The sequence below is a fragment of the Myxine glutinosa genome, chromosome 7, assembly GCF_964187855.1.
Source record: "Myxine glutinosa chromosome 7, kmMyxGlut1.1, whole genome shotgun sequence".
Taxonomy (NCBI): Eukaryota; Metazoa; Chordata; class Myxini; order Myxiniformes; family Myxinidae; genus Myxine; species Myxine glutinosa.
The window spans coordinates 886,945-914,661 of record NC_136267.1 but is presented as its reverse complement, the minus strand read 5'-3'; the positions used below and the strand labels follow the sequence as shown (position 1 = coordinate 914,661).

General features: G+C 43.7%; 2 protein-coding genes across 3 annotated transcripts in view; one reads left to right on the top strand and one right to left on the bottom strand.

The window, feature by feature from the left end:
* Window positions 1–10,424: 10,424 nt before the first annotated feature.
* On the bottom strand, window positions 10,425–18,718 carry TMEM147 (transmembrane protein 147). Its single transcript, XM_068121743.2, has 7 exons — window positions 18,510–18,718; window positions 16,849–16,918; window positions 16,293–16,361; window positions 15,647–15,783; window positions 15,490–15,574; window positions 15,265–15,386; window positions 10,425–10,952 (listed from the first exon to the last, which is right to left on the bottom strand). The coding sequence occupies exons 1-7, from the start codon at window positions 18,584–18,586 to the stop codon at window positions 10,838–10,840; spliced, it is 675 nt and encodes a 224-aa protein (XP_067977844.1). The 5' UTR covers window positions 18,587–18,718; the 3' UTR covers window positions 10,425–10,837.
* Window positions 18,719–19,542: 824 nt separating this feature from the next.
* Window positions 19,543–27,717, top strand: part of LOC137430955 (WASH complex subunit 2) — a 139,201-nt gene continuing 131,026 nt past the window's right edge. The window contains exons 1-2 of one of the 2 annotated variants that reach the window (XM_078781226.1): window positions 19,543–19,844; window positions 21,216–21,380. In XM_078781226.1, the coding sequence (XP_078637352.1) occupies window positions 19,725–19,844; window positions 21,216–21,380 (285 nt within the window). In that variant the 5' untranslated portion in view covers window positions 19,543–19,724. The remainder of the gene's footprint in view (window positions 19,845–21,215; window positions 21,381–27,717) is intronic. The other variant, XM_078781225.1, reaches the window with a different exon arrangement.

The window sequence follows — 27,717 nt, the reverse complement described above, 5'->3', positions numbered from 1 at the left end:
ATACCAACCCACAAAATTGCAGCCTGTCTGTGTCCAGAGAAATCACGTGCGCTTCCAATGTTTCATGCCCTAACAGGGTGTGATACGGTGTCAGCCTTTGTTGGACATGGAAAGAAAACTGCTTGGGCTACTTGGAACTCACTGCCGGTGCTCACTGATGCACTTTTGCGACTGGCACGTGCTCCCAGTGGGATCTCGGAACAAAGCATGAGTGTCATTGAGAGGTTCGTCATACTCCTCTTTGATCGAAAAAGTACTTGCACTGATGTTAACAAGGCTAGGAAGAAGCTGTTTTCAAAGAATAACTCTATTAAGCGAATTCCCACAAACACAGGCTGCTCTCGAACAACATGTTAAGAGGGCTGTTTTCCAGGGTGGCCATATCTGGGGCCAGACACTGCTTCCACAGCCTGCACTTCCTTCTCCATGTAGCTGGGGTTGGATAAAGACTGATGATGGACTTTATCAACCAAATTGGACGACACTTCCTGAAGCATCCAAGACCTGCTATGAGTTGATCTCCTGTGGCTGCAAGAAAGGATGCCGTAACCGCTGCAAATGCAAAAAGGCTGCACTTAAATGCACAGCTCTCTGCTGGTGTGAAGGAGAATGTCAAATAAACTAATATACCTAGCAGTACGTCAATTTTTACATAAGCTGAACTGTTTTAAAGCAATATGCTCAGATATGATCCCATTTTGTGAACATGGCGGCCATTTTGAAAAATGGCGCCCATAAATATTCAGGCCAGCACCTGGTTAATTCTGGCATAAGATCATGAGCAATTGGCAGCTCTAAAGTGGCTATTAGACACAAACAAAGAAATCTAGTAGGCATTATCTATATCGCTAATGCAGCATGGCGGCCATATTGGAAAATGGCCGCTCTTTCAATTTCATAGGTACAATTTCAAGTGCCTCCATATCTGAAATTGTTTACTATGTAATTATGTATGTCTGTGCCAATTTTGATGCTTTTATCAAAAAATGAACAATTGGTTTGCTAATCTGCTGGACTATTCTTCTTCTTCTTCTTCTCTTCGTTCTAGATGACTTGCGATAATTCTTGTCAAATAGAATCACCTGTAAAGGATTAATTTATATCATTTTCTTTCACCAGAAATGGCTTTAACAAGCACATGCAGAGCCGCGTAAGTCTTCGTCGGTAACATTTCCTACCTGGGCAGTACCGGTCGGTAATTAGTAGGCCTCAGTATGAGTACGCATCCTTCTAAAACTGAATGTCTCATGTGCAAGAGAAGTGTGCTCCAAGCTTGCTGCTTCCTCCTTTATTATTAACCCGTTTATAATCACCAGGAAAGACTTTTTCACAGATTTGTATCGCACGTGTTTTCTTCTCCCATTTCCTCTGTGCTGCACATTTATTACTTCATATTAGACCTCAGTCGTCTCGTATCTCGACAGTTAAAGCTATTTTATATTCCTATTGGGTCGTTATCATAGCGAGTCAGCTTTTCATCATTTGAAACTATTTATTTCACAATTTCAATCTATCATGGAGTTTCACATTAGTTATAATTGAATGAAAGACGCTATGAATGAAAGAAAAGAGAATGTTTAAGATGAAATGCTTTACACAGACATGGAATTGTATTGTGACATCATGAATCCCTAAATAAGAGTATTGTGACATCATCAATGCCTTTAGAATTGCATTGTGACATCATGAATCCCTAAAGACGTGTATTGTGACGTCCTCAATCCCTACAGAATTGTATTGTGATGCCATCAATGCCTTTATAAATATATTGTGACATCATCAATGCCTTTAGAATTATATTGTGACATCATGAATGCCTTTAGAATTGTATTGTGACATCATGAAGCCCAAACGACGTGTATTGTGACATCATGAATCACTAAATAATTGTATTGTGATGTCATGAATGCCTTAAAGGGGAACCCAGATGCAATTTGTTTTTGAAAACCATTGAAAATCGTCAATCACTGGCTCATTTGAAGAGAAACTTTTTTTTTGAAATGTTTTGCCAATCACAACGTGTCGAGAAAAGCTCTAGAGTGCCGATTTTCGATTTCGCCAGTGACGCCACACTATGAACTCACCTTGATCCAAAATGGCAGCTTTACATAGAGAACAGCGTATTTCGAGCTCAGATTCTGATCCCGATTCCACCAGTCATTAGCAAGTCTGAAGGTTCTCAGTATGTTGAAGCCGATCAGTGGGACTTTGAAGAAACTATTGGAGACAAAATTAGTGATAGAAACGCTTTTGGGGGAATTGTGGAGCCTTATCGTTTTGAGCTTTATGCGAGTGATTCAGACCAAGATGGGGTTAGTGAAGATGGCGGTGTTAGTAGTGCAGATGAAAACGCCGGTCACATGTTCACTACAGATTGGTAGGTTTTGTTTTTCCGTTCAATTGACGGTTTATCAGGGATTTTGTATCAAGTGATAAATCAGTTATATTACTCCAGAAGAAATGTGGCACGACACAGCACAGCACAGCACTGCATGGACCATGACAGCACGGACACGATACAGCATGGATACAACATGGCACAGCCCAGTGTGAGGGGGAGAGAGTTAGAGGGGGGAGAGAGGTGTTATGTTGTGGTGAGACTGGGTGCCGGCATGCCAACACTGTTGTTTGTTTCAACGCTCAAATCACCTGTGTCCATATGCTGGTAGCTCGATAGAGTTGGCCTTACAGTTTTGAGCGATGGCTGTTTCTTCTGCTTAATTGTGGTGGTGGCATCCTCTCTCAATTGTGGCGGATAACCACAAGCTCAAGCCATCTCTGTTGTTCCATAACAGTGCTCTGTAAAATGTTCCAAGTACAAAAGTGAACATTTTGTTGGCCCGATCCATACTCGGGTATTTCAAACAAATCTTGTCCAATTTCTCGCAACCTTCGGATCTTTCAGCCATTGGTATAACATGAAACCATCTCGGTTTGTACAACTACAACCACCAAAGACACTTCGACCCGACATATTTATAGAAATTCAAAAATAATTCGTTGTTTGAGTTAAATTGGATTGCGATGCAACCCGTAGACAGTACGGACTTGGCGGTCGACGTCTGAGTGTGACGTCATGGCTACATGTGAAGAAGAAGATTTCACTTTTAATCGCAAAATTACCCACTTTATAAACTGGAAAAAGACATCCTATCTATTTTGGAGGGCATCAAGGGATAGATAAGCGTTGAGGTGGTCTGAGCGTTTGGGTTTCCTTTTAAGCATTGTATCAGAACATCATGAATCCAGAATTTAATTGTGACATCATCAATGCCTTAATAATTGTATTGGGACATTATGAATCGCTATATAATTATTGTATTGGGACATCATGAATTCCATTACAATTGTATTGGGACATCATGACTCCCTAAATATATTGTATGGGGTAATCATCAATGCCATAAGAATTGTATTGTGACGTCATCAATGCCTTAATCAATATTGTATTGTTGCATCATCAGTGCCTTAAGAATTGTACTGTGACGTCATCAATGCCTTTATTTAAATCAGGAAGAGTTATTAAAATCAAATGCACTTCACGTTAGAATGCGTTTTGGATTCATATAAAAAATACATTTTATAGGCCAATTAATTGTATGTACCACTTGAGAGCAAATAACCAAAAAAGGGATATTTTAAGTCATTTAAACGATTTCCTTATATAAGGTAAAAGTAATAAATATTGCCATTTTGCACCCGAATGTGATGCAAGACTATGCAAGAGGAAGGAAACTGCATACCCATTGCAGATATATCTCACATTTGCAATTATCCTGTAATCTTTTGTCTCTTGTCATTGAATTTTTTTATTGATCATATATGAAGATGAAATATAAATCCAGAGATGAAGTTGTTGAAGTGGTTGTGTATTTTTTTTGAACGCTTTCGTTTGTCTACACGTTATTCTCCACGGATCACCGATCTATGATCTTCGTGACACGAGGGATGCGAATCGTTGGACTACCATAAATTGCGGTGCATTTCGGAACCTCTGGATCCACTTTGAGGCGATATTTAAATAGAGAGGTTTGAATCTATCATAAAGTATCGACATATTCGGTGTGGTTGCCGACTCTGGGACTGCCGTGTCATGATCCCAGAAAATCTGCGCTCCAGGGTCATGGATGAAATCTACTTGCCTACTCTGGGACTCTCTATTCACCTTCACTCTTTCATTCCTCTTTTCTCCCGCCTCTGGAACAAACTCCCACACTCTCTTCAATCCCACTCCTCCCTCCAAGTCTTTAAAACAGCTGTTCACCACCATGTCTTGCCTTCCCCCATCCAAAACCTTGATCTTTTCTACCCCCGTTAATTCACCCCAGATCCACTTTTTTGAAATACCGATTTCTTTCCTGGAAGTCCTAGCAGTGTCCATGTGTTTTATACCTCTCCCACCCCCCCCCCTGCCTTCCCATGCCCCCCCCCCAAGCCCTCTCCCTCCCACAGATCTCCCGTTGTCCCTGTTCTTTGCTGTTGTACTTGTGCGCTTCCCTCTCTCCCCATCTTATCTCCCGCTCCCTTTATTGTATGTTTTGTGTGTCCGTTTTTTTTGTGATTGATGTTAGTTAGCTCTTACACGAGCCTCGATCTTGTATAGAAAAAAAAAAGAAAAGAAAAAAAGCGCTACTGCATCCCTGGGAATGGCCCAGTGAACTGTGGCATCATAGTCATCTCGATTATGCCGGGCCTATTAATGGCTGCTTGATTCTGATCATCACAGGCACACACACCAAATTGATTGATGCCTACATGATGAGGGGTACTACGTCAGGCATTATCATTCAAACACCAGACGCTGTTTCTCACTCATGGTTTGCCCAGGATGATCATGAGTAACAATGGTATGTGTTTTTGCAGCTCCGAGTTCATACGTCCGAACGGCATCAAATGTACGTTTGTTAGCCCACATCACCAGGCTTCAAATGGCATGGCCGTACGTTCGGTGGGAATCATGAAATCCGGATTGCAGAAACTTTGGGAGGTAAACTTAGAGACAAAGCCTTATTGTCTACAAAAACAACAACAGGCATTTGAAGGCCATTTTCCCTGCAAGAGCGGGGGTTAGCCTTGCGGGCCCCACGACAATCTTCTCTATTTTGCCTTATTTTCTACATCTCCCCTTGTTAACCCCCTTGCCCAGATTTCTTCTTCCACCACATTTAGCCAAGTCTTTCTCGGTCTTCCCCGTCCTCTACCTCCTTCTACATTCATTTCCATCACTCTTCTCAACCAGTCACTTTCATCCTTCCTCAACACATGACCAAACCATCTCAACCTGTTTCTCTTCATAGCATCCATCACAGGCTCTATTCCCATCATCTTTCGCAATTCATCATTTGTCTTCCTCTCTCTCAACGATACTCCGCACATCCACCGAACCATTCGCATTTCCACCCTTTCCAGCCTTCGTTGCTGCTCTACGTTCATTACCCATGTCTCGCTCCCATAAATCATAACACTTCTCACACATGCAGCATACACCTTTCCCTTCAGCTTCAACGACACTCCCCTCCTCGTCAGCACGCCACTCAGTTCCCAAAACTTCTTCCATGCACATCTCACTCGAGCAACCGTTGCCGAGTCTGATCCACCTTCTCCATTCAGCATGTCTCCTAGGTCGCAAAATGTTTTTACACCTTCCAGCTTGACGCCATCTCCAAATCCAATTCAACATTTCCTCCATCTGCAGCTCCCTCTGTGCACACCTTACACTTGAATGTAGCTGCCACACTGGTTAATGACCTTCTCAGACCACTACATTTTTGATTAACCCACTCAGCGCATTGTACATTGAATGGAGTTCATGTATTGTCTCCTGTTCAAATACCACATCACACCACAATCAACAACAGGTGCAGCTCCATCTGAGTTATTGATGAAACGACACCTGAGATCAGCGCTCGACAATCTCAAACCAGACGTGATGTCAAACGTCTATCAGAGCCAGCTTAATGAAAAGTTGGTGCACGATAAGTCGTCCAACAGTCGCTGTATCAACAATGGAGATCCAGTGATTGTCCGCAACTTTGGCGCGGGCGCGTCGTGGTTACTGATGGATGTCATTGAGAAGCCAGGTCCACTGACCAACGCAATTTACCTGCACGACGGCCGTGAAATTGGTCGACACCAGGATGACCTGACCTACATTCACTACCAGTCAATAGAGCCTGCAGCTTTATCACAGACAGAACAAGTTCGACCCGCCACTCCCAGAATCGTCGTGGCCACTGCAGTTGCCTCGGTTGCCTCGAAAACTTCTGCGAATGATCCACTCGTCGTGGAGACAGAAAGAATCACCTCGGACTCTGCGTCCACAGTTTCACTGCAACGCTTATTTCACGAAAGAAAAGCACCCGGCCGTTTGAATCTGTGAAGTTTTATTTTTCTCAATGTTCCATTTTCATGTTGACACATGCAGGGGCAGAAATATTGCTCTTGGCTACAATTTTGGACTTAAAGGGGAGGATATCATGTATGGACGTACAAAATCTTCCGCGGGTTCAAACGGGTCTCTTTCCGTTTCCACGGAGTTACGTCACAGTGCAGATGGCGTGGACGTGAAACCGCTCTGTATGCTGAGAGTCAATAAATGTACGACAATTGATTGTTTGTCGATTCTGTTGAGTTACATTACATATTGTTATTTATACCCATTCATACAGTATTATTCATACCCATTTAGACCCATTGAGACATCTACACCTTCTTTGACACTTTTCAGACTTATTGATTTTTTAAGATGCTTTGGACAATATTAGATAATTTTGTACACTTTTGACCCCTTTTTCTCTTTTGTCCTTAGAAACATTTAGACCCCATTAGGCATTCTAAGAGCATTAGAACCTTTAAACACTTTAGACCCCTTAGAAAATTGAAAAATAAAAATCGGTTTTGACGACCTTTGTTGTGCACTATTCACGTCGCATCACAAGTTGCAATGACAAATTTAAATTGATATCTCAAAGCGAAACTGATGTTGAAAAGTGAAACTGAAACAACTGATCGATGGATCATCGAATGGGAAAACAGAATGAAATGTTGTGGGAAATTGTCGAAAGCAGAGCTATGGAGAATATAGAGAGAGGAGGAAGAAGCGATGTGGAAAGGGATAGATGTCAGAAGGTGGTCGGTTGGCATTGGAAAGAACTTCTGTGTTCGCGGTAGGCCCAAAACATGCCTGAATCCGTTTCGCAGGAGAGCTTTCATAATATCACCCACACTCCCAAGCAGTACTTCGGAGGTATAACAAGCATGGATTGGAAATCTTAGCTGGTGGAACGGAACGAGGTTGTCGAGGTTACCAGGTACACCCATTGTAAAATCTGCTTACTGAACATTTACACTGAATTCTCGTTTCTACCACTACACACTACAAAAAAATTGCTCATTTCAGGTGAGACATCGACGAAACACCCACCAGTGACAGGTACCCTGCTAGTCTATGTGTACGCATATAACGAAAAACAGTCCGTGTAGCCATCCGTCCAAACCTCGGGATATCTATATTATAAATTGAGCCGTGTGTGCGTCTGCCCATGTGCGCGTGAAAAACTCGCACTTACTCTCTCACGGCTTCATATCAACTCCAATTGAACAACTAATTTCATTTTTCATAGTCGCTAAGATGGTTTAAGACTTGGCTGCAAAAAAAACAGAAAGAAAATCATACGGATATTTATGCTTTAAAAGGCAAAACACATTTAGCCGTTTCTGGCCGGGGCACGATCGGGAGTGGGAGTGAGAGTGAGAAGGAGAAGGGCGGAGAGAGGGAGGAAAGGGAGGGAGGAGGGAATGTAGGGAGATGGGTAAAGGAAGGGGGGGGAAAGGGGAGAGGGGGAGGAGTTGATCTCCTTGATCCCCAGATCTGTGCCTCGACACAATCCTGTGTCTGAGCTCTGCAGGCAGTTCCTTCGACCGCATGGCTTGGTTTTTGCTCGGATATGCATTGTCAGCTGTGAGACCTTATATAGACAGGTGTGTGCCTTTCCAAATCCTGTCCAATCAATTGAATTTACCACAGGTGGACTCCAATCAAGGTGTAGAAAGATCTCAAAGATTATCAAGAGAAATGGGAGGCACCTGAGCTAAATTTCAAGTGTCATAGCAAAGGGTATGAATACTTCCGTCAATGTGATATTTCAGTTTTTTCTTTTTAATAAATTTGCAAAACTTTCTAAAACCCTGTTTTCTCTTTGTCATTATGGGGTATTGAGTGTAGATTGATGAGGGAAAAAATGAATTTGAACGATTTCAGCACAAGACTGCAACATAACAAAATGTGAAAAAAGTGAAGGGGTCTGAATACTTTCTGAATGCAGTGTATATATGTATGTACATATGTATGTATATATACAGACTTGGCATTTAATATGGAATATTTTTTTTTATTGACTTGGGTTTACTTTCTTAACTCAGTATATCAATCTGGTGAGTTTCTTTTACACTTTGGTGATTTATTTGTTGAAAGAACCATGTCACTGATTGTCTGTCGCAGCAAGACGTCAACAACAGGATTATATCACAGGTGGCGTGGCAAAATGTACGGACAGGTGCATTTGATGATTGGCTTCACAATCAGTTATACAAGGGTTGTTGCGTTCTGTATTAGTGGAAAACAACTGTTGCATGTCCACAAAAGTTATTGCCGCTTCCTCTGGAAATGGTCCGTCAACTTGACAATGCTGTTTGTCATGGAGTGGTGGCTTTACGAAATTCTGGCATGAAACAGCATGCTATTGCTCGGAAGTATGGCATCACTCAAGGTCAGGTGTCAAAGATCCTGAAACGAAATGCTCAGAGGGGTGTCCGTACTCCAAGACCGAGGCCAGGACGTCCACGCAGAACCACAAGGAGAGATGATCGCCAGCTGCACCGGTTAGTCTGCAATGGCCGTACCAAGTCAGCTAATCGGCTGAGGGCTGAGTGGCAGCAACTGACAAATGTGCCTGTATCCAGAAGGCTAGTCAACCAACGACTGGTTCAAGCAGGCTATCGTGCCAGGCGTCCCCTGAGAAAGCCACGCCTGACCAGACAACACAGCCAGCGCCGATTGCAGTGGGCCAGAGAGCACCGTCAATGGCAGCCAGGACACTGGAATCACGTGACCTTCAGTGACGAGTCTAGATTTCTGGTCTATCGTCAAGATGGCCGCGTCCGAGTGTGCAGACAAGTGCATGAAGCCCACAACGAAGATTGTATAGTGCCAAGACTCCAAGCTGGAGGTGGTGGGCTGAACGTTTGGGCTGCTTTTCATGCAGGGGGCAAAACTGACCTGCTTGTTCTGAATGGAAACCTGAACCAGTTCAAGTACATGGTCATTCTGGAAGAAACATTGCTTCCATTTGCTCGTGCAGCCTTTCGAGGAAACTTTGTCTTCCAAGATGACAATGCACGGCCTCATCGTGCTCGCATGATCCAACACTTTCTTGCTGACCGTGGTGTAGAGCATATGGAGTGGCCTGCCATGTCCCCGGATATGAATCCGATAGAGAACTTGTGGGCAGAATTAACGCGTCAAATCGACAACTTGGATCAGCAGCCTATCTCTGTGCGTGAATTGCAGCAGACTATTGTCACTGCATGGCAAGCGATTCCTGTCTAAACCTTGGCAAATCTCGTGAACAGCATGCCTCGACGTATACGTGCTCTCCTGAATGCTCGTGGGGGTTACACGAAGTACTGAACTGTAATTTTACTGTCCGTAGTCCCAGTCATAATTTCGCTTTTGTTTTTGTTGAAATTTTTTTTGGCTAATGTGTAAAATAAAGAGATACTTCTGGAAAACGTACAGAAGTTTAACACAGTACTGTCCGTGAATTGAGTTCGATATCAGTTTACATCACTTTCAAGGATCAATTTATTTGCTTCGAAATGTCAAATGTGGCTTTTGTTTCTTTTGAAGGTCACATTAACAAAATCTAGAATAATTTCAATATAATTGCAATGAACTTTTGGTTCTAAGTCATCTTGAAAAGTAAGTTCACCCCCACAAAAAAAATATTCCATATTAAATGCCAAGTCTGTATATATATATATATATATATATATATATATATAAAATATGATAATTGCAACTTAAAGAATACGCTTTTTTCAGAAAATAATGTGCTCCACCGACCTGGAGGGTGGATACACTGCTAGTTGTATATAAAACATGACTTTGGAAAGAAACTCCACACCTTACTAAACATGAAACATTTGTATCTCCCTTCTTAGTTTCCCCTTTAAAAGTGCACCCTGTGGCGAGACGTGATGTCACCAGCAATACTGACGAGCAGTGCGAGTGTTTTCCGCCATCGAAGGATATCCATGTCTGTTTAGCTGTAGTTGGCATTCAGCGACGCATTGTCAGCGAAGCCTTAGCTTTGGAACCTCGGCCTTGAACTTGAGATTCTTTTGGATCGTGAATGGAACAAAAATACATTTCCACCATCGTTTTATTTTCCTTGGCTCGCTAACAAACATCACAAGCATGATGATACAGCTTTGGGGAAATCTTTCAACAAAATTGTAATTGAAGGACATTGTAAACGGGTTAGCTTTGCACTGAAGAAGAAGAAACTTTTTACAACAAAAAAAAAACAAAAACGCCGTTTCAGAGGTTTTTCCTTGGTCTGAAAAGCAGGACTCTGTCAGTAATACAAGGCCTGCGTTGGTGCCACCGACTGGTTGGACAAACTACTTGTGTCTGCATTCCAAGTATAAAAATATTACCTTTGTGGCCCAAACAATCCTAGCACAAGCACCAAGGCGATTCTCTGAGCAAGTGTTCACCAGTAAGTTCGCTGCATTACTCATGTGATGATGTCACAGACGGAACTCGATAAAATGATCACGCGGTAACTCGCACGAACAGCGAGAGTGTAACAAGCGCTTGAAGTGCGGTGTACGCTGCTCTCACACCAAGTATCGCCCAACCACCATGAACAAAACTCCACTGCACCAGCCTAGGGGAAGATGGGAGGGCGAGACCAGTTGGGAGTTGGGACCAGTTGGGAGACGAGTTGGGAGAAAGGGGACCAGTGCCGATTGAGGATTGATCAAACACGTGTGGGAATCACAGGTTATCGCTTATCAACTTTTAATTCATCCTACACAGAGGTCATGACGGTCAACTTACATCAACCTTTGGTGGTTAATGATAACGCAAAATAATTAATAAAACCCATTTGTCTCCGCATTTTGAAAATAAATGACATGGAATGAGCTGTAGGAACAATGGTGTCATTAGTGTGAGATTTCAGAACTTCCTATTTCCCCATTTCAGGTCTGGACACACTGTCAGTCTCATTGATAATGGTCTCCCTGCTCTCCAATCAAATTGGTAATTGTCTCCATTCTTGCCAATCAAATTGGTAACGGTCTCCCTGCTCTCCAATCACATTGGTAATGGTCTCCATTCTTTCCAATCGAATTATTGGTAACGGTCTCCATTCTCTCCAATCAAATTGGTAATGGTCTCCATTCTCACCAATCAAATTGGTAATGGTCTCCATTCTTTCCAATCAAATTATTGGTAACGGTCTCCATTCTCTCCAATCAAATTGGTAACGGTCTCCATTCTCTCCAAACAAATTGGTAACGGTCTCCATTCTCTCCAATCAAATTATTGGTAACGGTCTCCATTCTCTCCAATCAAATTGGTAATGGTCTCCATTCTTGCCGATCAAATTGGTAATGGTCTCCATTCTCTCCAATCAAATTGGTAATGGTCTCCATTCTCTCCAATCAAATTGGCAACGGTCTCCATTCTTTCCAATCAAATAGGTAATGGTCTCCATTCTCTCCAATCAAATTGGCAACGGTCTCCATTCTTTCCAATCAACTTGGTAATGGTCTCCATTCTCTCCAATCAAATTGGCAACGGTCTCCATTCTTCCCAATCAAATTGGTAATGGTCTCCATTCTCTCCAATCAAATTGGCAATGGTCTCCATTCTTTCCAATCAAATTGGTAATGGTCTCCATTCTCTCCAATCAAATTGGCAACGGTCTCCATTCTCTCCAATCAAATTGGCAACGGTCTCCATTCTCTCCAATCAAATTGGCAACGGTCTCCATTCTCTCCAATCAAATTGGTAATGGTCTCCATTCTCTCCAATCAAATTGGTAATGGTCTCCATTCTCTCCAATCAAATTGGCAACGGTCTCCATTCTCTCCAATCAAATTGGTAATGGTCTCCATTCTCTCCAATCAAATTGGCAACAGTCTCCATTCTCTCCAATCAAATTGGTAATGGTCTCCATTCTTTCCAATCAAATTGGTAATGGTCTCCATTCTCTCCAATCAAATTGGCAACGGTCTCCATTCTCTCCAATCAAATAGGTAATGGTCTCCATTCTCTCCAATCAAATTGGCAACGGTCTCCATTCTCACCAATCAAATTGGCAACGGTCTCCATTCTCTCCAATCAAATTGGCAATGGTCTCCATTCTCTCCAATCAAATAGGTAATGGTCTCCATTCTCTCCAATCAAATTGGCAACGGTCTCCATTCTCACCAATCAAATTGGCAACGGTCTCCATTCTCTCCAATCAAATTGGTAATGGTCTCCATTCTCTCCAATCAAATTGGTAACGGTCTCCATTCTCTCCAATCAAATTGGTAATGGTCTCCATTCTCTCCAATCAAATTGGCAACGGTCTCCATTCTTTCCAATCGAATTGGTAAAGGTCTCCATTCTCTCCAATCAAATTGGCAACGGTCTCCATTCTCTCCAATCAAATTGGTAACGGTCTCCATTCTCTCCAATCAAATCGGTAATGGTCGCCATTCTCTCCAATCAAATTGGTAACGGTCTCCATTCTCTCCAATCAAATTGGTAACGGTCTCCATTCTCTCCAAACAAATTGGTAACGGTCTCCATTCTCTCCAATCAAATTATTGGTAACGGTCTCCATTCTCTCCAATCAAATTGGTAATGGTCTCCATTCTTGCCGATCAAATTGGTAATGGTCTCCATTCTCTCCAATCAAATTGGTAACGGTCTCCATTCTCTCCAAACAAATTGGTAACGGTCTCCATTCTCTCCAATCAAATTGGCAACGGTCTCCATTCTCTCCAATCAAATTGGCAACGGTCTCCATTCTCACCAATCAAATTGGCAACGGTCTCCATTCTCTCCAATCAAATTGGCAACGGTCTCCATTCTTTCCAATCAAATAGGTAATGGTCTCCATTCTCTCCAATCAAATTGGCAACGGTCTCCATTCTTCCCAATCAAATTGGTAATGGTCTCCATTCTCTCCAATCAAATTGGCAATGGTCTCCATTCTCTCCAATCAAATTGGCAACGGTCTCCATTCTCTCCAATCAAATTGGCAACGGTCTCCATTCTCTCCAATCAAATTGGCAACGGTCTCCATTCTCTCCAATCAAATTGGCAACGGTCTCCATTCTCTCCAATCAAATTGGTAATGGTCTCCATTCTCTCCAATCAAATTGGCAACGGTCTCCATTCTCTCCAATCAAATTGGCAATGGTCTCCATTCTCTCCAATCAAATTGGTAATGGTCTCCATTCTCTCCAATCAAATTGGCAATGGTCTCCATTCTTTCCAATCAAATTGGCAACGGTCTCCATTCTTTCCAATCAAATTGGTAATGGTCTCCAATACCTCCAATCAAATTGGTAACGGTCTCCATTCTCTCCAATCAAATTGGCAACGGTCTCCATTCTCTCCAATCAAATTGGCAACGGTCTCCATTCTCTCCAATCAAATTGGCAACGGTCTCCATTCTCTCCAATCAAATTGGTAACGGTCTCCATTCTCTCCAATCAAATTGGTAATGGTCTCCATTCTCTCCAATCAAATTGGCAACGGTCTCCATTCTTTCCAATCGAATTGGTAAAGGTCTCCATTCTCTCCAATCAAATTGGCAACGGTCTCCATTCTCTCCAATCAAATTGGCAACGGTCTCCATTCTTTCCAATCAAATTGGTAATGGTCTCCAATCCCTCCAATCAAATTGGCAACGGTCTCCATTCTCTCCAATCAAATTGGTAATGGTCTCCATTCTCTCCAATCAAATTGGTAATGGTCTCCATTCTCTCCAATCAAATTGGTAATGGTCTCCATTCTCTCCAATCAAATTGACAACGGTCTCCATTCTCTCCAATCAAATTGGTAACGGTCTCCATTCTCTCCAATCAAATCGGTAATGGTCGCCATTCTCTCCAATCAAATTGGTAACGGTCTCCATTCTCTCCAATCAAATTGGTAACGGTCTCCATTCTCTCCAAACAAATTGGTAACGGTCTCCATTCTCTCCAATCAAATTATTGGTAACGGTCTCCATTCTCTCCAATCAAATTGGTAATGGTCTCCATTCTTGCCGATCAAATTGGTAATGGTCTCCATTCTCTCCAATCAAATTGGTAACGGTCTCCATTCTCTCCAAACAAATTGGTAACGGTCTCCATTCTCTCCAATCAAATTGGCAACGGTCTCCATTCTCTCCAATCAAATTGGCAACGGTCTCCATTCTCACCAATCAAATTGGCAACGGTCTCCATTCTCTCCAATCAAATTGGCAATGGTCTCCATTCTCTCCAATCAAATTGGTAATGGTCTCCATTCTCTCCAATCAAATTGGCAACGGTCTCCATTCTTTCCAATCGAATAGGTAATGGTCTCCATTCTCTCCAATCAAATTGGCAACGGTCTCCATTCTTCCCAATCAAATTGGTAATGGTCTCCATTCTCTCCAATCAAATTGGCAATGGTCTCCATTCTCTCCAATCAAATTGGCAACGGTCTCCATTCTCTCCAATCAAATTGGCAACGGTCTCCATTCTCTCCAATCAAACTGGCAACGGTCTCCATTCTCTCCAATCAAATTGGCAACGGTCTCCATTCTCTCCAATCAAATTGGTAATGGTCTCCATTCTCTCCAATCAAATTGGCAACGGTCTCCATTCTCTCCAATCAAATTGGCAACGGTCTCCATTCTCTCCAATCAAATTGGTAATGGTCTCCATTCTTTCCAATCAAATTGGTACTGGTCTCCATTCTCTCCAATCAAATTGGGAAGTCTTTCTGAATCATGGAACAATTTCTGCAATGATGGGGCAAAAGTACCTGTGTTCTTACTTAAACACAATTTGTTTTTGTTGAAATGACAAAGAACAACAACTAAGGATTATTTTTCACAGAAAAAAAAAAGTACACCATTAGTAATTACCACACAGTGTGTTAAATGACAATCACACACAGACACCACATGCAGTCTATGGGAGAGGGAAAATAACCAAACGGACTCTGAGAAGAAGTTTCTGTAGATGGAGAGCAGAAGCAGGAAGGAAACAGCAGTTGAGACTTTGTGAGGAAGGTCGTAGCGAGATCTGAGCCACACCAAGGCGGCCGTAACAAGATGGTGCACCTGAAAAGGAGGGCAAGGGAGCGGCGTAGTACATGAAGCAGAATAGGATTGAGACTTTGCCAAAGTGAGAACTTGACATCTGACAGGTTAACAACATTCTCACCAAGCTGATATTGGAATCCAAACTGATCTGGATGAACTTCCAATCAAACTCCATTCCTCTGGCACCGACCCATAGGGGCACAAACCTGCGCAACACGTTCCATCATTCTCTGACTTCTTTCTCCCACCCCTTCCCTTTTTATCAGTGTTGGTCTCACCTGCTGGTGAACAGCTCTGCAGTGGCCCATCCCATCCCTGCCACCATGACCTTAAGTTCACCACGACCAGCCATCCTCACCATGACCACGTAAAGGCCACACAAATCGGCCACTTCTACTGTGGCCTTCATCAGCTCCTGTAGATGGCATCACATCTCAAACCTGGCACAAAGACCCCGTTATTGGAACATGGCCGGATTCTCGAAAGGGGTTTTAGACAAAAAGGAAACAAATCCGATAGGACATTGCAGAGCAGGACGAATTTGGGAGAATCCATATTTGCAAAAATGGTCTTGGCACTAAGTGGCCTTAATAAAGTACAGGCCCTGTGCACTCATATCTTAAATAGCTTCCCGGATGGATGGAGCGAAACAGGCCCGCAATCATCCACGAAGCCCAGGAAACCATGCTTATGCTGCCTTTTGTTGTGGGGTCGAAACACGAGCAGGAAATGAGTGGTGGGATTTGAGAGGAAGGAACCACGTTTTCCTTCTGAGTGATTGGTTGTTGGGGATCTACTGTCCTGCACCTCAGTTAGCCATTCAAACACGAGTGCACGGGAAGCCTGGCACGATTGGAGGGGAGTTCAGCGTACCCACCAACGGTAAATATTTATTTTCATCTTTAATTGTGTAAAGATACTCACTCCGACTGCATCAAATCCCCCGACTGTTACCCCCTCCCAGGTGGGGAAGAATGTTGCGAGGAAGAGCATCTGAGTTCAGTCACAACACAAAAAAAACATGACAGAGGCTACATTAGCAAATATATCATCTACCAAGTCCGAACTTCACACGGATGTGTTCAGTAAAGGAAGTGACGTCATTTTATACCCTATAATTGTGCATTTTAACGGAACATCTTGCAATCGACAGGTAACATCCGTTTTAACAATAGATCTCAACCTCCTGACCACAAAGCCATCACCGCAGTCTCTTTTCCCTATCAAATCAACTAAATTCAGGCCGAAGACTTTACTCCTCTAACTTTCTGGCCATCACTCACAGGTCATCTAGGATGTCACATGCCACAGGTCATTCCGTCCAGCTAGACCCGCACCGGACGGATGCCATGATCTTTCAGACTACCTACTGGACAGGCCTACGGAGGCCATTTTCACATCAAGGCTGACAATGGTGCACCCAATGAAACACTTCGATTGATCCATGGAGTTTCATTAAACAAAACAATGATGAGCAAACCTTGCACAGCTGAACCAGCACGTATATTCCCCCAGCTTGTACACATCTCCAAAAGGCGCTGTATTCTGCCCTGCATGCTCACGGTACAGACAGGGAGGCTCATGGTCAGGCGTGCAAACGGGGAGTGAGGACACCAAGAGGAAAAGGGAAGGACACATTGATTAAATATTGTTATCCTTGTGGGCACACAAAATTGTTGATATAAAGCAAATATACTTCAATCGATTCGGATAGCGAGCAGCTACGAAGCACAGAGGTGGACATCCGACAATCGGCCTGGCACGTCCATTACCCCTTATTGCCGCTTTAACAACATTCTTCTCGCTATTGGCTCAATAAACCCCTAGTACCCGAATTATCGCCCCCAAACACCCTTATCACACCAACTCTTACCCATAACACCCTAATTTCCGCTTCCATGCACCCCTGACTTTCCAATTATCGCCCCAATGAACCCCTAATTCCCACCAATTCTCGCCCCATGCACCCCTAACATCCGCCAATTCCCACCACATGCACCCCAACATCCCAGTTATCACCCCAATGCACCCCTGACACTCCAATCCTCCCTCCCATCCACCTCTAACTCCCCAATCCTAGCTGCCATCCACCCTTAACACTCCAATCCTAGCTGCCATCCACCCCTAACACTCCAATCTTTGCTCCCACCCACCCATAACTCCCCAATCCTCGCTCCCATCCACCCCTAACACTCCAATCCTCATTTTCATCCACCCCTAACACTCTAATCCTTGCTCCCACCCACCCCTAACACTCTAATCCTTGCTTCCATCCACCCCTAACACTCCAATCCTTGCTTCCATCCACCCCTAACACTCCAATCCTTGCTTCCACCCACCCCTAACACTCCAATCCTCATTTTCATCCACCCCTAACACTCTAATCCTTGCTCCTACCCACCCCTAACACTCTAATCCTTGCTTCCATCCACCCCTAACACTCCAATCCTTGCTTCCACCCACCCCTAACACTCCAATCCTTGCTTCCACCCACCCCTAACACTCCAATCTTTGCTCCCACCCACCCATAACTCCCCAATCCTCGCTCCCATCCACCCCTAACACTCCAATCCTCATTTTCATCCACCCCTAACACTCTAATCCTTGCTCCCACCCACCCCTAACACTCTAATCCTTGCTTCCATCCACCCCTAACACTCCAATCCTTGCTTCCACCCACCCCTAACACTCCAATCCTCATTTTCATCCACCCCTAACACTCTAATCCTTGCTCCCACCCACCCCTAACACTCTAATCCTTGCTTCCATCCACCCCTAACACTCCAATCCTTGCTTCCACCCACCCCTAACACTCCAATCCTTGCTTCCACCCACCCCTAACACTCCAATCCTTGCTCCCACCCACCCCCAACAGTCCAGTCCTCGCTCCCATCCACCCCAATCCTAGCTCTCATCCACCCATAACACTCCAATCCTAGCTCCCATCCACCCATAACACCCCTGCCCTAGCTCCCATCCACCCATAACACCCCTGCCCTAGCTGCCCATCCACCACTAACTCCCCAATCCTCGCTCCCATCCACCCCTATCTCCCCAATTCTCGCTCCCATCAACCCCTAACTCCCCAATCCTCGCCAAACTAATAATTATACTGTAAACGCCTTCACTTAAGTCACTTACAGTCCGGAGCACTTGTAGGTAATGACATAAGGGATAAACGAGAGCGCTAAACAATTTCCCAAATGAAACAGAGTCATTTTAATGGTTACTACACTGCAACCGATTTAAAGGAATCAAATTAAACTAGTACAGGCCGCAATCATTGACTGTCACCAGAACCTCTGGTCCTAATTTGTGTTCCACAAAACTTCGTTCCGGCTACGATAAGAACCTCGTTTTGTTTTTTTCCTTTTTTTTAGTTCTCATTGAATATGCACAAGAAAACCTGGACCGAGCTTTTCATACATTTTTTTAAAAATCAAATCGGTACATTTTACACTTTTATACTAGAAATAGAATCGTGGTGTATTGGAGAAATAAATGTCAACTATAACAGTATAACGACTAATAATTGTTGACGTATATAAAGTTCATTATGATCTGTCAATGTAATATAAATTACAAACTACTTTGATGGTATTTTTTAACCTGGGATTTCTAGGCGGTGTATAGATATGCAATCCAGCACAGTTGGTCGCTCTGTCTCCCCAGGTAACGAACGCATTGTTTTTAATGCGGTGTATGGTATTTCATGTTTTTCAAAAGTGTTGTGATACTCAGTAGGTTTATTGAAAAGAGTAGATTGTTGTTATCAGATTTAGTACGCTGATATTCCCTTTAAAACATCCTTGGCTCTACCGCGCACTTGGCTTGACTTTATGTAAATCTACCGCGCATTATACCGCTTCGTACAAATGTAGCGCTCAATATATTTTAGAACATTATTACATAGCGATACGACTGGCATTTGATAAATCGATCAGAGAAATAACTTTGAAATGCCACAAATTTCCATGACAATATTGTTCCTTGTAACATTACCACAGAGATTTTGTCGGTTTCTATGAGAGGTTGTTACCTCTAAACCTTGAAGCATCTTTGATTGTGTGGAGTATATTTTAATATAGTTTCGTGTTAATTTCAGCGAAAAAAACCCCATATTTTTCCCCTTTGAAGGATTTTATATCTGCAGAAAACTGACGTAATAGTTGCCGGAAGTAAAGGGCGGAAGAGTCCCTTTTTTTTTTTTCCTTTTTTTTTTGCGACTTCAGCTATTTCGTTGCGAATCGACTTTGGTTGTTTAGCGGAGGAGAGACCGAGCTGTTTGGTTGCCGTCCGTAAAACGTCGATTTTGTGGTTTTATCGCGAAGCTCATTTTCACTTTTGGTAGTAAAGATGGATGGACCAGAAATGTCAGGGGTTGTTGAGCGAGGTCCTGAGCTCTGGGAGAGACCCTGGGATATCGCGGAGATCCGCAAAGGCGGCAACAGCTGGTCCTTGGCGAGCGATGCCGGGGTAACTGTGACGTCATGTTAGGGTCGCGTGTACATCATGTTCGGATGGTTGTGTGTGCACTAAACGTTAATGTGTCTGTGTTGACTTTGGGGTCTGATTCTCATGTTGTTGATTTCAGGAAATCCTAATTTAAACGTTGGTTTATTTATATACATGTTGAATGTTTGGGAGTGATATTCAAGTTTCATATCACGAGTACACCCACTCCATATGGGAGCGGCAGGAAGGGTCATGTTATTCTCGGTGGGGTATATAGATTACAGTAGATCTAGGCTCGGGTCCGTTAGGCTGTGAGGGGCACTATAAGTATAGAATACCTCAAGAACGTCGGGTTTCCTCCTTTTCGGTTTAGTGTTAAACAGCATTAGCGACTGTTTCAAAAGGTAATCATAGGTGTTTGTGGCTTATAATATTTTTTTAAACTTCTGGTAGGGTAGGGATGTTCCACGATACGCCAAGATAAGCTGTTTATACATGTTACCACGGTGTTTGTCCAAGGATGAAAATCCCTGTGGGGAGAGGGCATATTTTCACTATATTAGTATTAATATTGTTTTGTAATAACATTAATATTATGCTGTTATCATTAGTGTTGTTATTAGTTTTGTTATTAGATGCAGCTTCTGGGAAAATGCCACGATTAGCTATCTTACCACAGATATACACCTTAACACAGACTTGGCCCAAGGTGGAAAACCCCTTGGGGAGTGGAGCAAATGAAGTCCTGGAAACCTCCCTCGTGTGACCCTTAGTCCTCCTGTCAAGTTCAGTTGAGATTGGATAAGTAACGACCGAATGTATTGCGGTCAGACAGACAGACAGACACCAAATTGTATATTTTAGTGTGATGGTCTAATAGGTGGAATGGCGAAAATTATTTGTACATAACATAATGTAACAATTAGCAAATGTAACCCCGTTTTCTACTCTCCGTATCCCGCCTTCCCACTCCCATCTTCCTTCCCACTCACTCGCCACCCACCTCCCTTCCCCCCCAAACTTCCAAACATAAGCTCTCCTTCTTCCAAATTTCCACTTTTTCCTTCATGGGAGTTCTCTTCTTTATGCATCTTGTGCACCTCATAGTCCTCCCCTACCTGCCCCTACCCCTCATTCCGCCCCTACTTCTCATTCCGCCCCTACCCCTCATTCCACCCTTCCCCTCATTCCACCACTACCGCTCAATCCGCCCCTACCCTTCATTCCGCCCCTACTGCTCATTTATTTTTTAAATCCCGCTCATTCATTCTGCCCCTACCAAGGTGTTTTATTTATTTATTTTAAATCTTTATTATTAACCATCTGTATCTTTCCCAATGTCTATGTTTTGATAATGTCCATGTTTTATTCATTCCCCTTCCCATTGTGCAGCTCCTGCTGTACCTTCAGCAGTGGTCACAAGGTTTGCTGTCACGAACGCACAATGTGCAGCGAGGGATGGAGCACCTGAACAGCCAAACACAGGCAATGCACACCCGTCTCAACAATGTCTTCCATGACTTCCTGGGCCTCGCTAGCGATCAGTTCATTGAAAATGTGAGGATGTTATAATGTGTCACACAGAGATTGTACACGGGGCACGTCCTGTGTGTCTGTTTTTGTATCGGATAAAGCTGAGGTAGAGTGGGGGATGGGGAGGGGGGGGGGGGGTTATGGGTACAATATATCTGGGTATATAAAGCGTAGGTTCATGGAAGGGTGAGGAGACTGGTGGTAAAATGTCGCTGCACTGATAGTGCCACGGTTGGACACGGTAAGCAAGTGAATGGACGAACAGAACAAGAGGGGCGGTGTTAAGAGAGTTGGGTTGGGGAGAGAGAATTGTGGATATATTTGGAGATGACGTGTGATTGTGGTGCACTGGATACTTGAAGCCCTGGAGTGAAGAGTGTGACCAAACTGTCTTTGGAAGGCAATTCCACAAACAGGTGAAAATAGGAACAATAGAGTAAGGGTGGGCAAGAAGTCATGATTTTGGGACGTAAAGAAGGAGGGGGTTCGGTTACTGCATGAATGCATGCTTCCGGGAGCACAGATGTGGGAGAGGTTGTGGCGTTTGGGTCGAGGTCGGAGGGCTGAGAGAGAGCTGGACTGGAGGAGGATGTGGTAAAAATCCAGAGGCCACCAACCTGTCCTCCACGTGAGAGCAACGGAGCCTGTTCTTTGGCCTCATCATGGGAGATGTCAATCGTGTTGAGAACTTTCGACTCAACAGAATTCAGGAGAGACTGATGTGATGCTGAGGTGCCAGCCCATAGCGGGGAGCAGTACTCCATTGATCTGTGGACAAAGGCCTTGAGGAGTTATGATTTCATCCCTCAAGATTTAATTCCTCTGATTTTCTAAGGAATGACTTTGAGAGTCATTGAGATGTTGACTTTGAGACTTTGAGAGTCACTTTGAGAGTCATGTCTTTCAATCCTGACAAATCTCACACTCTTACTATGTCTCTCCGAAAAGATCGACTGGACAACCCTCCCATCTACTTTCTCAACAATCCTCTCCAAGAAGTTCTGTCGCTCAAGATTTTGGGTCTCACTATCTGCCATGATCTTTCTTGGGAAAACCACATTTCCAAGCTGGCCTCCAAAGCCAGTCGCCGACTGGGCATCCTCCGTCGTGCGAAGTCCTTCCTCGGCACACCTGAGCTCCTCACCACATACAAGGCTTTCATCCGCAGCTCAATGGAATACTGTTCTCCCCTATGGGCCGGTGCTCCTGCCTCACACCTAGCTCGGCTTCACGCTGTTGAAACCAAAGCTTTCAGAATTATTGGAATCTCCCGCGATGAAGCTATCTCTGAGGGCCTTTCACTCACTCACCGCAGGCAGGTAGGTGGTCTTTCTGTCTTCTACCGACTCCTCTCCGGCCTTGCACCCCCAGCTCTCTCTGTGCTCTGTCCCCCAAATATTCCTACAGGTCGCACAAGATCTGCCAGCAACCCTCTGATGGTTAAACTGCCGAAATCTCGGCTCTCTGCTCACCTTCACTCTTTCATTCCTCTTTTCTCCCGCCTCTGGAACAAACTCCCTCACTCCCTTCAATCCCACTCCTCCCTCCAGGTCTTTAAAACAGCTGTTCACCACCATCTCTTATCTTCCCCCATCCAAAACCTTGATCTTTTCTACCCCTGCTATTTCACCCCAGATCCACCTTGTTTGAAATTCCAACTTCTTTCCTGGAAGTCCTGGCAGTGTCCATATGTTTTATACCTCTCCCACCGCCCCCTTCCCATGCCCCCCCCCCCAAAGCCCTCGCCCTCTCTCAGATCTCTCGATGTCTCCATGTCTCTCGGTCCCTGCTCTCAAATGTTGTGTTTGTGTCCTTCCCCCTCTCTCCCCATCTTGTCTACCGCTCCCGATGTTATATGTTTTATGTGTCGGTTTGTCTTTCTGTGTGATTAATGTTCGCTCTTTCACGAGCCTCGATCTTGTATACAAAACAAAACATATTAAAAAAAAAAAAAAAAAAAAAAAAAAAAAAAAAAAAAAAAAAAAAAAAAAAAAAAAAAAAAAAAAAAAAAAAAAAAAAAAAAAAAGAAAAAAAAAAAGACGAATACGTCACGCTTTGCTATGTGGTCAGCCCAATGGAGGTAATGCCTGATGGTGAGGCCAAGACTTTCAAGAGGCCGAACCTTTCCAGTGGCTGAAAATGGAAATGGAGAATCTGGTTTGTTTGATGATCCTTCCAGAGTGACAGAGTGAGACTGAGATTCCACAGGTTTGAAAGACATGTTCCATTTATCAAACCTTCATCGACTCAATTCTAAATCGGCAGACAGTGAGGTGTTTGCTATCTGTTTGGCCGTTGGATGTGGCACTGTACGACACAAATGTGGTCACCTGTAAAAGGGAAGAGGCCTATTCCAAAGCATCAGGTTGTTTATGCAGAAGAGGAACAAGACTGGGCCTAAGACACTGCCTTGGGGAACTCCAGCCTCCATTAGTTGAGGAGAGGAGAGGAGAAGAGAGGAGAAGAGCAGGTTCCATTAAAAGCAATGTGTTGATTACACGAGTGGAGAAAATCAGAAAGCCATGTATGGCCTTGCACCCCACAGGTAGCGATCTTGACAAGCAATGCGGGATGCCATATTGTGTCGAATACCCGAGATATGTGCAGGGAGACCGTCATAACCTCTTGTTTGAGGTTTAGGGCCTCGAATCCTGGCTGAGAGCAGTAGTAGCGACAAATTGCAAACTGTTGGTTAGATCAGATTGTTTGAAAACAGGGAAGACTCGACATCGGCACTGGAAATGGATTCCATGACTTGGCTTGTAATTAGAAGTGAGCTCCTGGCTGTTTTATACACCATTCTTGCGAATGTGAGGGATGTTGTCGGCCGTCCAGGCGGATGGAAGGTAGCTGACGCTGAAGGAGAAGGACAGGCTGAAGAGGGCAAAGGGGAAGCACGACCAGCAGAGCAAGATTTGAGAACATGGGGACTAACGCCAATTTACCTGTCACTGATAAACTCTCGGATGGACACAACTGTCTCTACCTTAGAGTCTAGAAGCCAGTAGGGATGAATGGGTATGGTGGGGACAGAGCTGTCTGATGGGGATACCTGGTTTGGAGGCAATCACTAAGATGAGATTAATTCATCTTGTCTGACGTGAAGCCATTGTCGGTGTATGAGGGCATTGAGGGGGAACATACACCAGAGATGGACTAGGCAAATTGTCACCAAGACTTTGAGGAAGGAGACTGGTTGGAGAGTTTGGCCTTGATATTTGCAAGATGGGTATTTCTGGCTTTCCTCGGGATAGAGATGGACATGTTGCGAGCCTTACGGGGGTAAGATAAAGGTAACCTCAACGAGGGCAACTTTTCATTTTGAGAAAGCAAGCTGGTAGGCCTCAACTACTTCGGAACAAGATTTGGTGTACCATCATCAATGGGATGGATAGGATAGCCACAGATGGTATGGGATAAACCAATGCGTGAGAGAAAATAAACATTCAGAAAAGCATTCCATTGCGGAATCATCTGTGGCATTGAGCTTGCTCCTTCGAGGGGAACCCAAATGCAATTTTTAAAACTGTTGAAAATCATTAATCATGGTCTAATTTTAAGGGGAAAATGTTTTGAATTATTTTTTTGCCAATCACAGTGCCAAACAAAGCCCTAAAATGTCAATTTTCGATATCGCCAGTGACGTCACTCTATGTACTCACCTTGATCCAGATGGCAGCTTTACATAGAGAACAGTGCATTTCCAGCTTGGATTCCACCGTCATTAGCAACTCTGAAGATTCTTATTATGTTGAAACGGATCAGTGGGATTCTAAAGAAACTATTGGAGACAAAATTAGTGATGGAAACCCTTTTTGTGGAATTATTGTGGAGCCATGTCATTTTAAGCCTTGGGCGAGTGATTCAGATGTAGTTGCGGTTTGTTGAAGATGGCGGCATTAGTAGTGAAGATGAAAAAGCTGGTCACATGTTCACGACAGATTGGTGGATTATGGTTTCCCCCTTCAATTGACGATTTACCAGGGATTTTGTATGAATTGATAAATCCGTTATATTAATCCAGCAGAAATATGGCACAGACACGGCATACAGGACACTTCTGACCAAATGGGCGATGAATGCTTTGTCCCAACATTGCAGGCTGACCCGGTGTCCTGTATGTTACAGGATCGTCCCGTTTCACACTTTCCCAGGACGCCATTCGTGTCCGTGCCATGTTGAAGGCCCGATCCACACTCGGGTATTTCAGACAAACCTTGTCCAATTTCTGTCAACCCTCGGATCTTTCGGCCATTGGTGTAGCATGAAACCATCTTGGTTTCTATTTCGACAACCACCAAGGTCCAAGGACGCATCGACCCGGCATATTAATAGAATTTCGAAAATTATTTGCAGTTTCAGTCAAATCGTACAGTGATGAAACCCATAGACAGTACGGATATGGCAGTCGACTTCCTCGTGCAACGTCACTGCTAAGCGTGAAGAAGATTTTGACTTTTAATCGCAAAATTACCGACTTTATAAATCTCAAATTGGAAAAAGACACGTCATATCAATTTTGCAAATATCATGGGATTATTAGCGGCGAGGAGGTATTATCATTCGGTTTTCCCTTTAACAATAGGCAGAGTGATATGAGTGGTTACAGATCTCACAACCAGCCAGCTGGCATGGTGGCGGGTGAAGTTGCCACAGATCATGAACAATGTTGGGATTGATTTCAAGTTTGGTTCATTGATTGAATGCCACAGAGCGATACCAACACTATGATGGAGAGGGGCCTTTTAAAACACAATAGCTCAGGAGAGACGAGGAATCGGAGACCTCCCGTGAGAGTAATGTTTCCATTAAACATGTACGGCCTAATTTGGGAAAGACTCCTAATTTAGGAAAGACTCCTCATTTATGAAAGGCGGCCGAATTTAGGAAAGACTCCTAATTTAGGAAAGACTCCTAATTTAGGAAAGGCGGCCGAATTTAGGAAAGGCGGCCGAATTTAGGAAAGATTCCTAATTTAGGAAAGGTGGCCGAATTTAGGAAAGACTCCTAATTTAGGAAAGGCGGCCGAATTTAGGAAAGACTCCTAATTTATGAAAGGCGGCCGAATTTAGGAAAGGCGGCCGAATTTAGGAAAGACTCCTAATTTAGGAAAGGCGGCCGAATTTAGGAAAGACTCCTAATTTAGGAAAGGCGGCTGAATTTAGGAAAGACTCCTAATTTAGGAAAGACGGCCAAATTTAGGAAAGGCGGCCGAATTTAGGAAAGGCGGCCGAATTTAGGAAAGGCGGCCGAATTTAGGAAAGATTCCTAATTTAGGAAAGACGGCCAAATTTAGGAAAGGCGTTTGAGTTAGATGCGTGTAGAATCGTTAATCGTGGGATGATCACGCGTTCAAAGTTAGTCGCCAATTGCCGAAGAGTGATTATCTAATGTGCAATCACAACCTAATCGCAAGCGTTTAAATCACAAATACACTTCTACACGTCGGTGAGGGCATGTTTAACAGTGGGGTTTTAAGGCCTTGAAGCAAGCATTGCACAGCTTAGAATCGGTAGTTCACATGGGACCGTGAAGATGGATGCTCTAGGAGTGCTTGAATCGGCTTAAGAGGAGGCAGAAGAGGACAGGAATAGGGAAGTTCGCCGACGTCCATTGAGAAAGAGAATGGATGCAATCGTCCAGAGAAATATGACAACATAAAATTTGTCCGGAGTTACAGACTCCCGAAGGAATCATTTCGTTGGTTGCTGATCAAGTGCGAGATGACCTGGATCAACCTACGATGACGAGTAATGCGCTGAATCCCCTCCAACAATTGTCCATGTTGTTGCGATTCTATGCAAATGCATCATTTCAATTGGATGTTGGAGATATGGGCGGAGTTTCCCAGGCTAATCGGACAACTAAACGTGCACAACTAAACGGCTGTTTATCTCCCTTCATAAATTGCTATTTAAACGGGTAATTAGCTGTGCGAGTACAAATTTGTTTTCGTCAGCATTTAGGGTGAGGAAGGTGTTAGCTTGCCAAGCACCTTTCGTAAACTCTGCCTATAATGTGTGGAGCTCAAACGCAACCTACATGGAGAGACCAGCAATATTTGAACGAAGACTTCTAATATCAGTGGTCCACATGCGAGCGAGCTCGTTATGGTTAACATGAGCCTATGCCATTACCATACAGGATGAAGAATGTTTCATCAACTGATGTCCCTTATGTGATTGTATCTTGTAATGGAATGTACATGAACAGTTTCCATGAGTCGTTTAAAAGTGGTTTGTATCGTTTTTAGCCCGACCTCTCATTGGCGAAGAATCGCTTAAGAAATTAAAAAATTATACTATCCGGATCTGTATCCGGATCTTCCCAAAAATCTAATAAAGTCATCCTTGTCAGACAA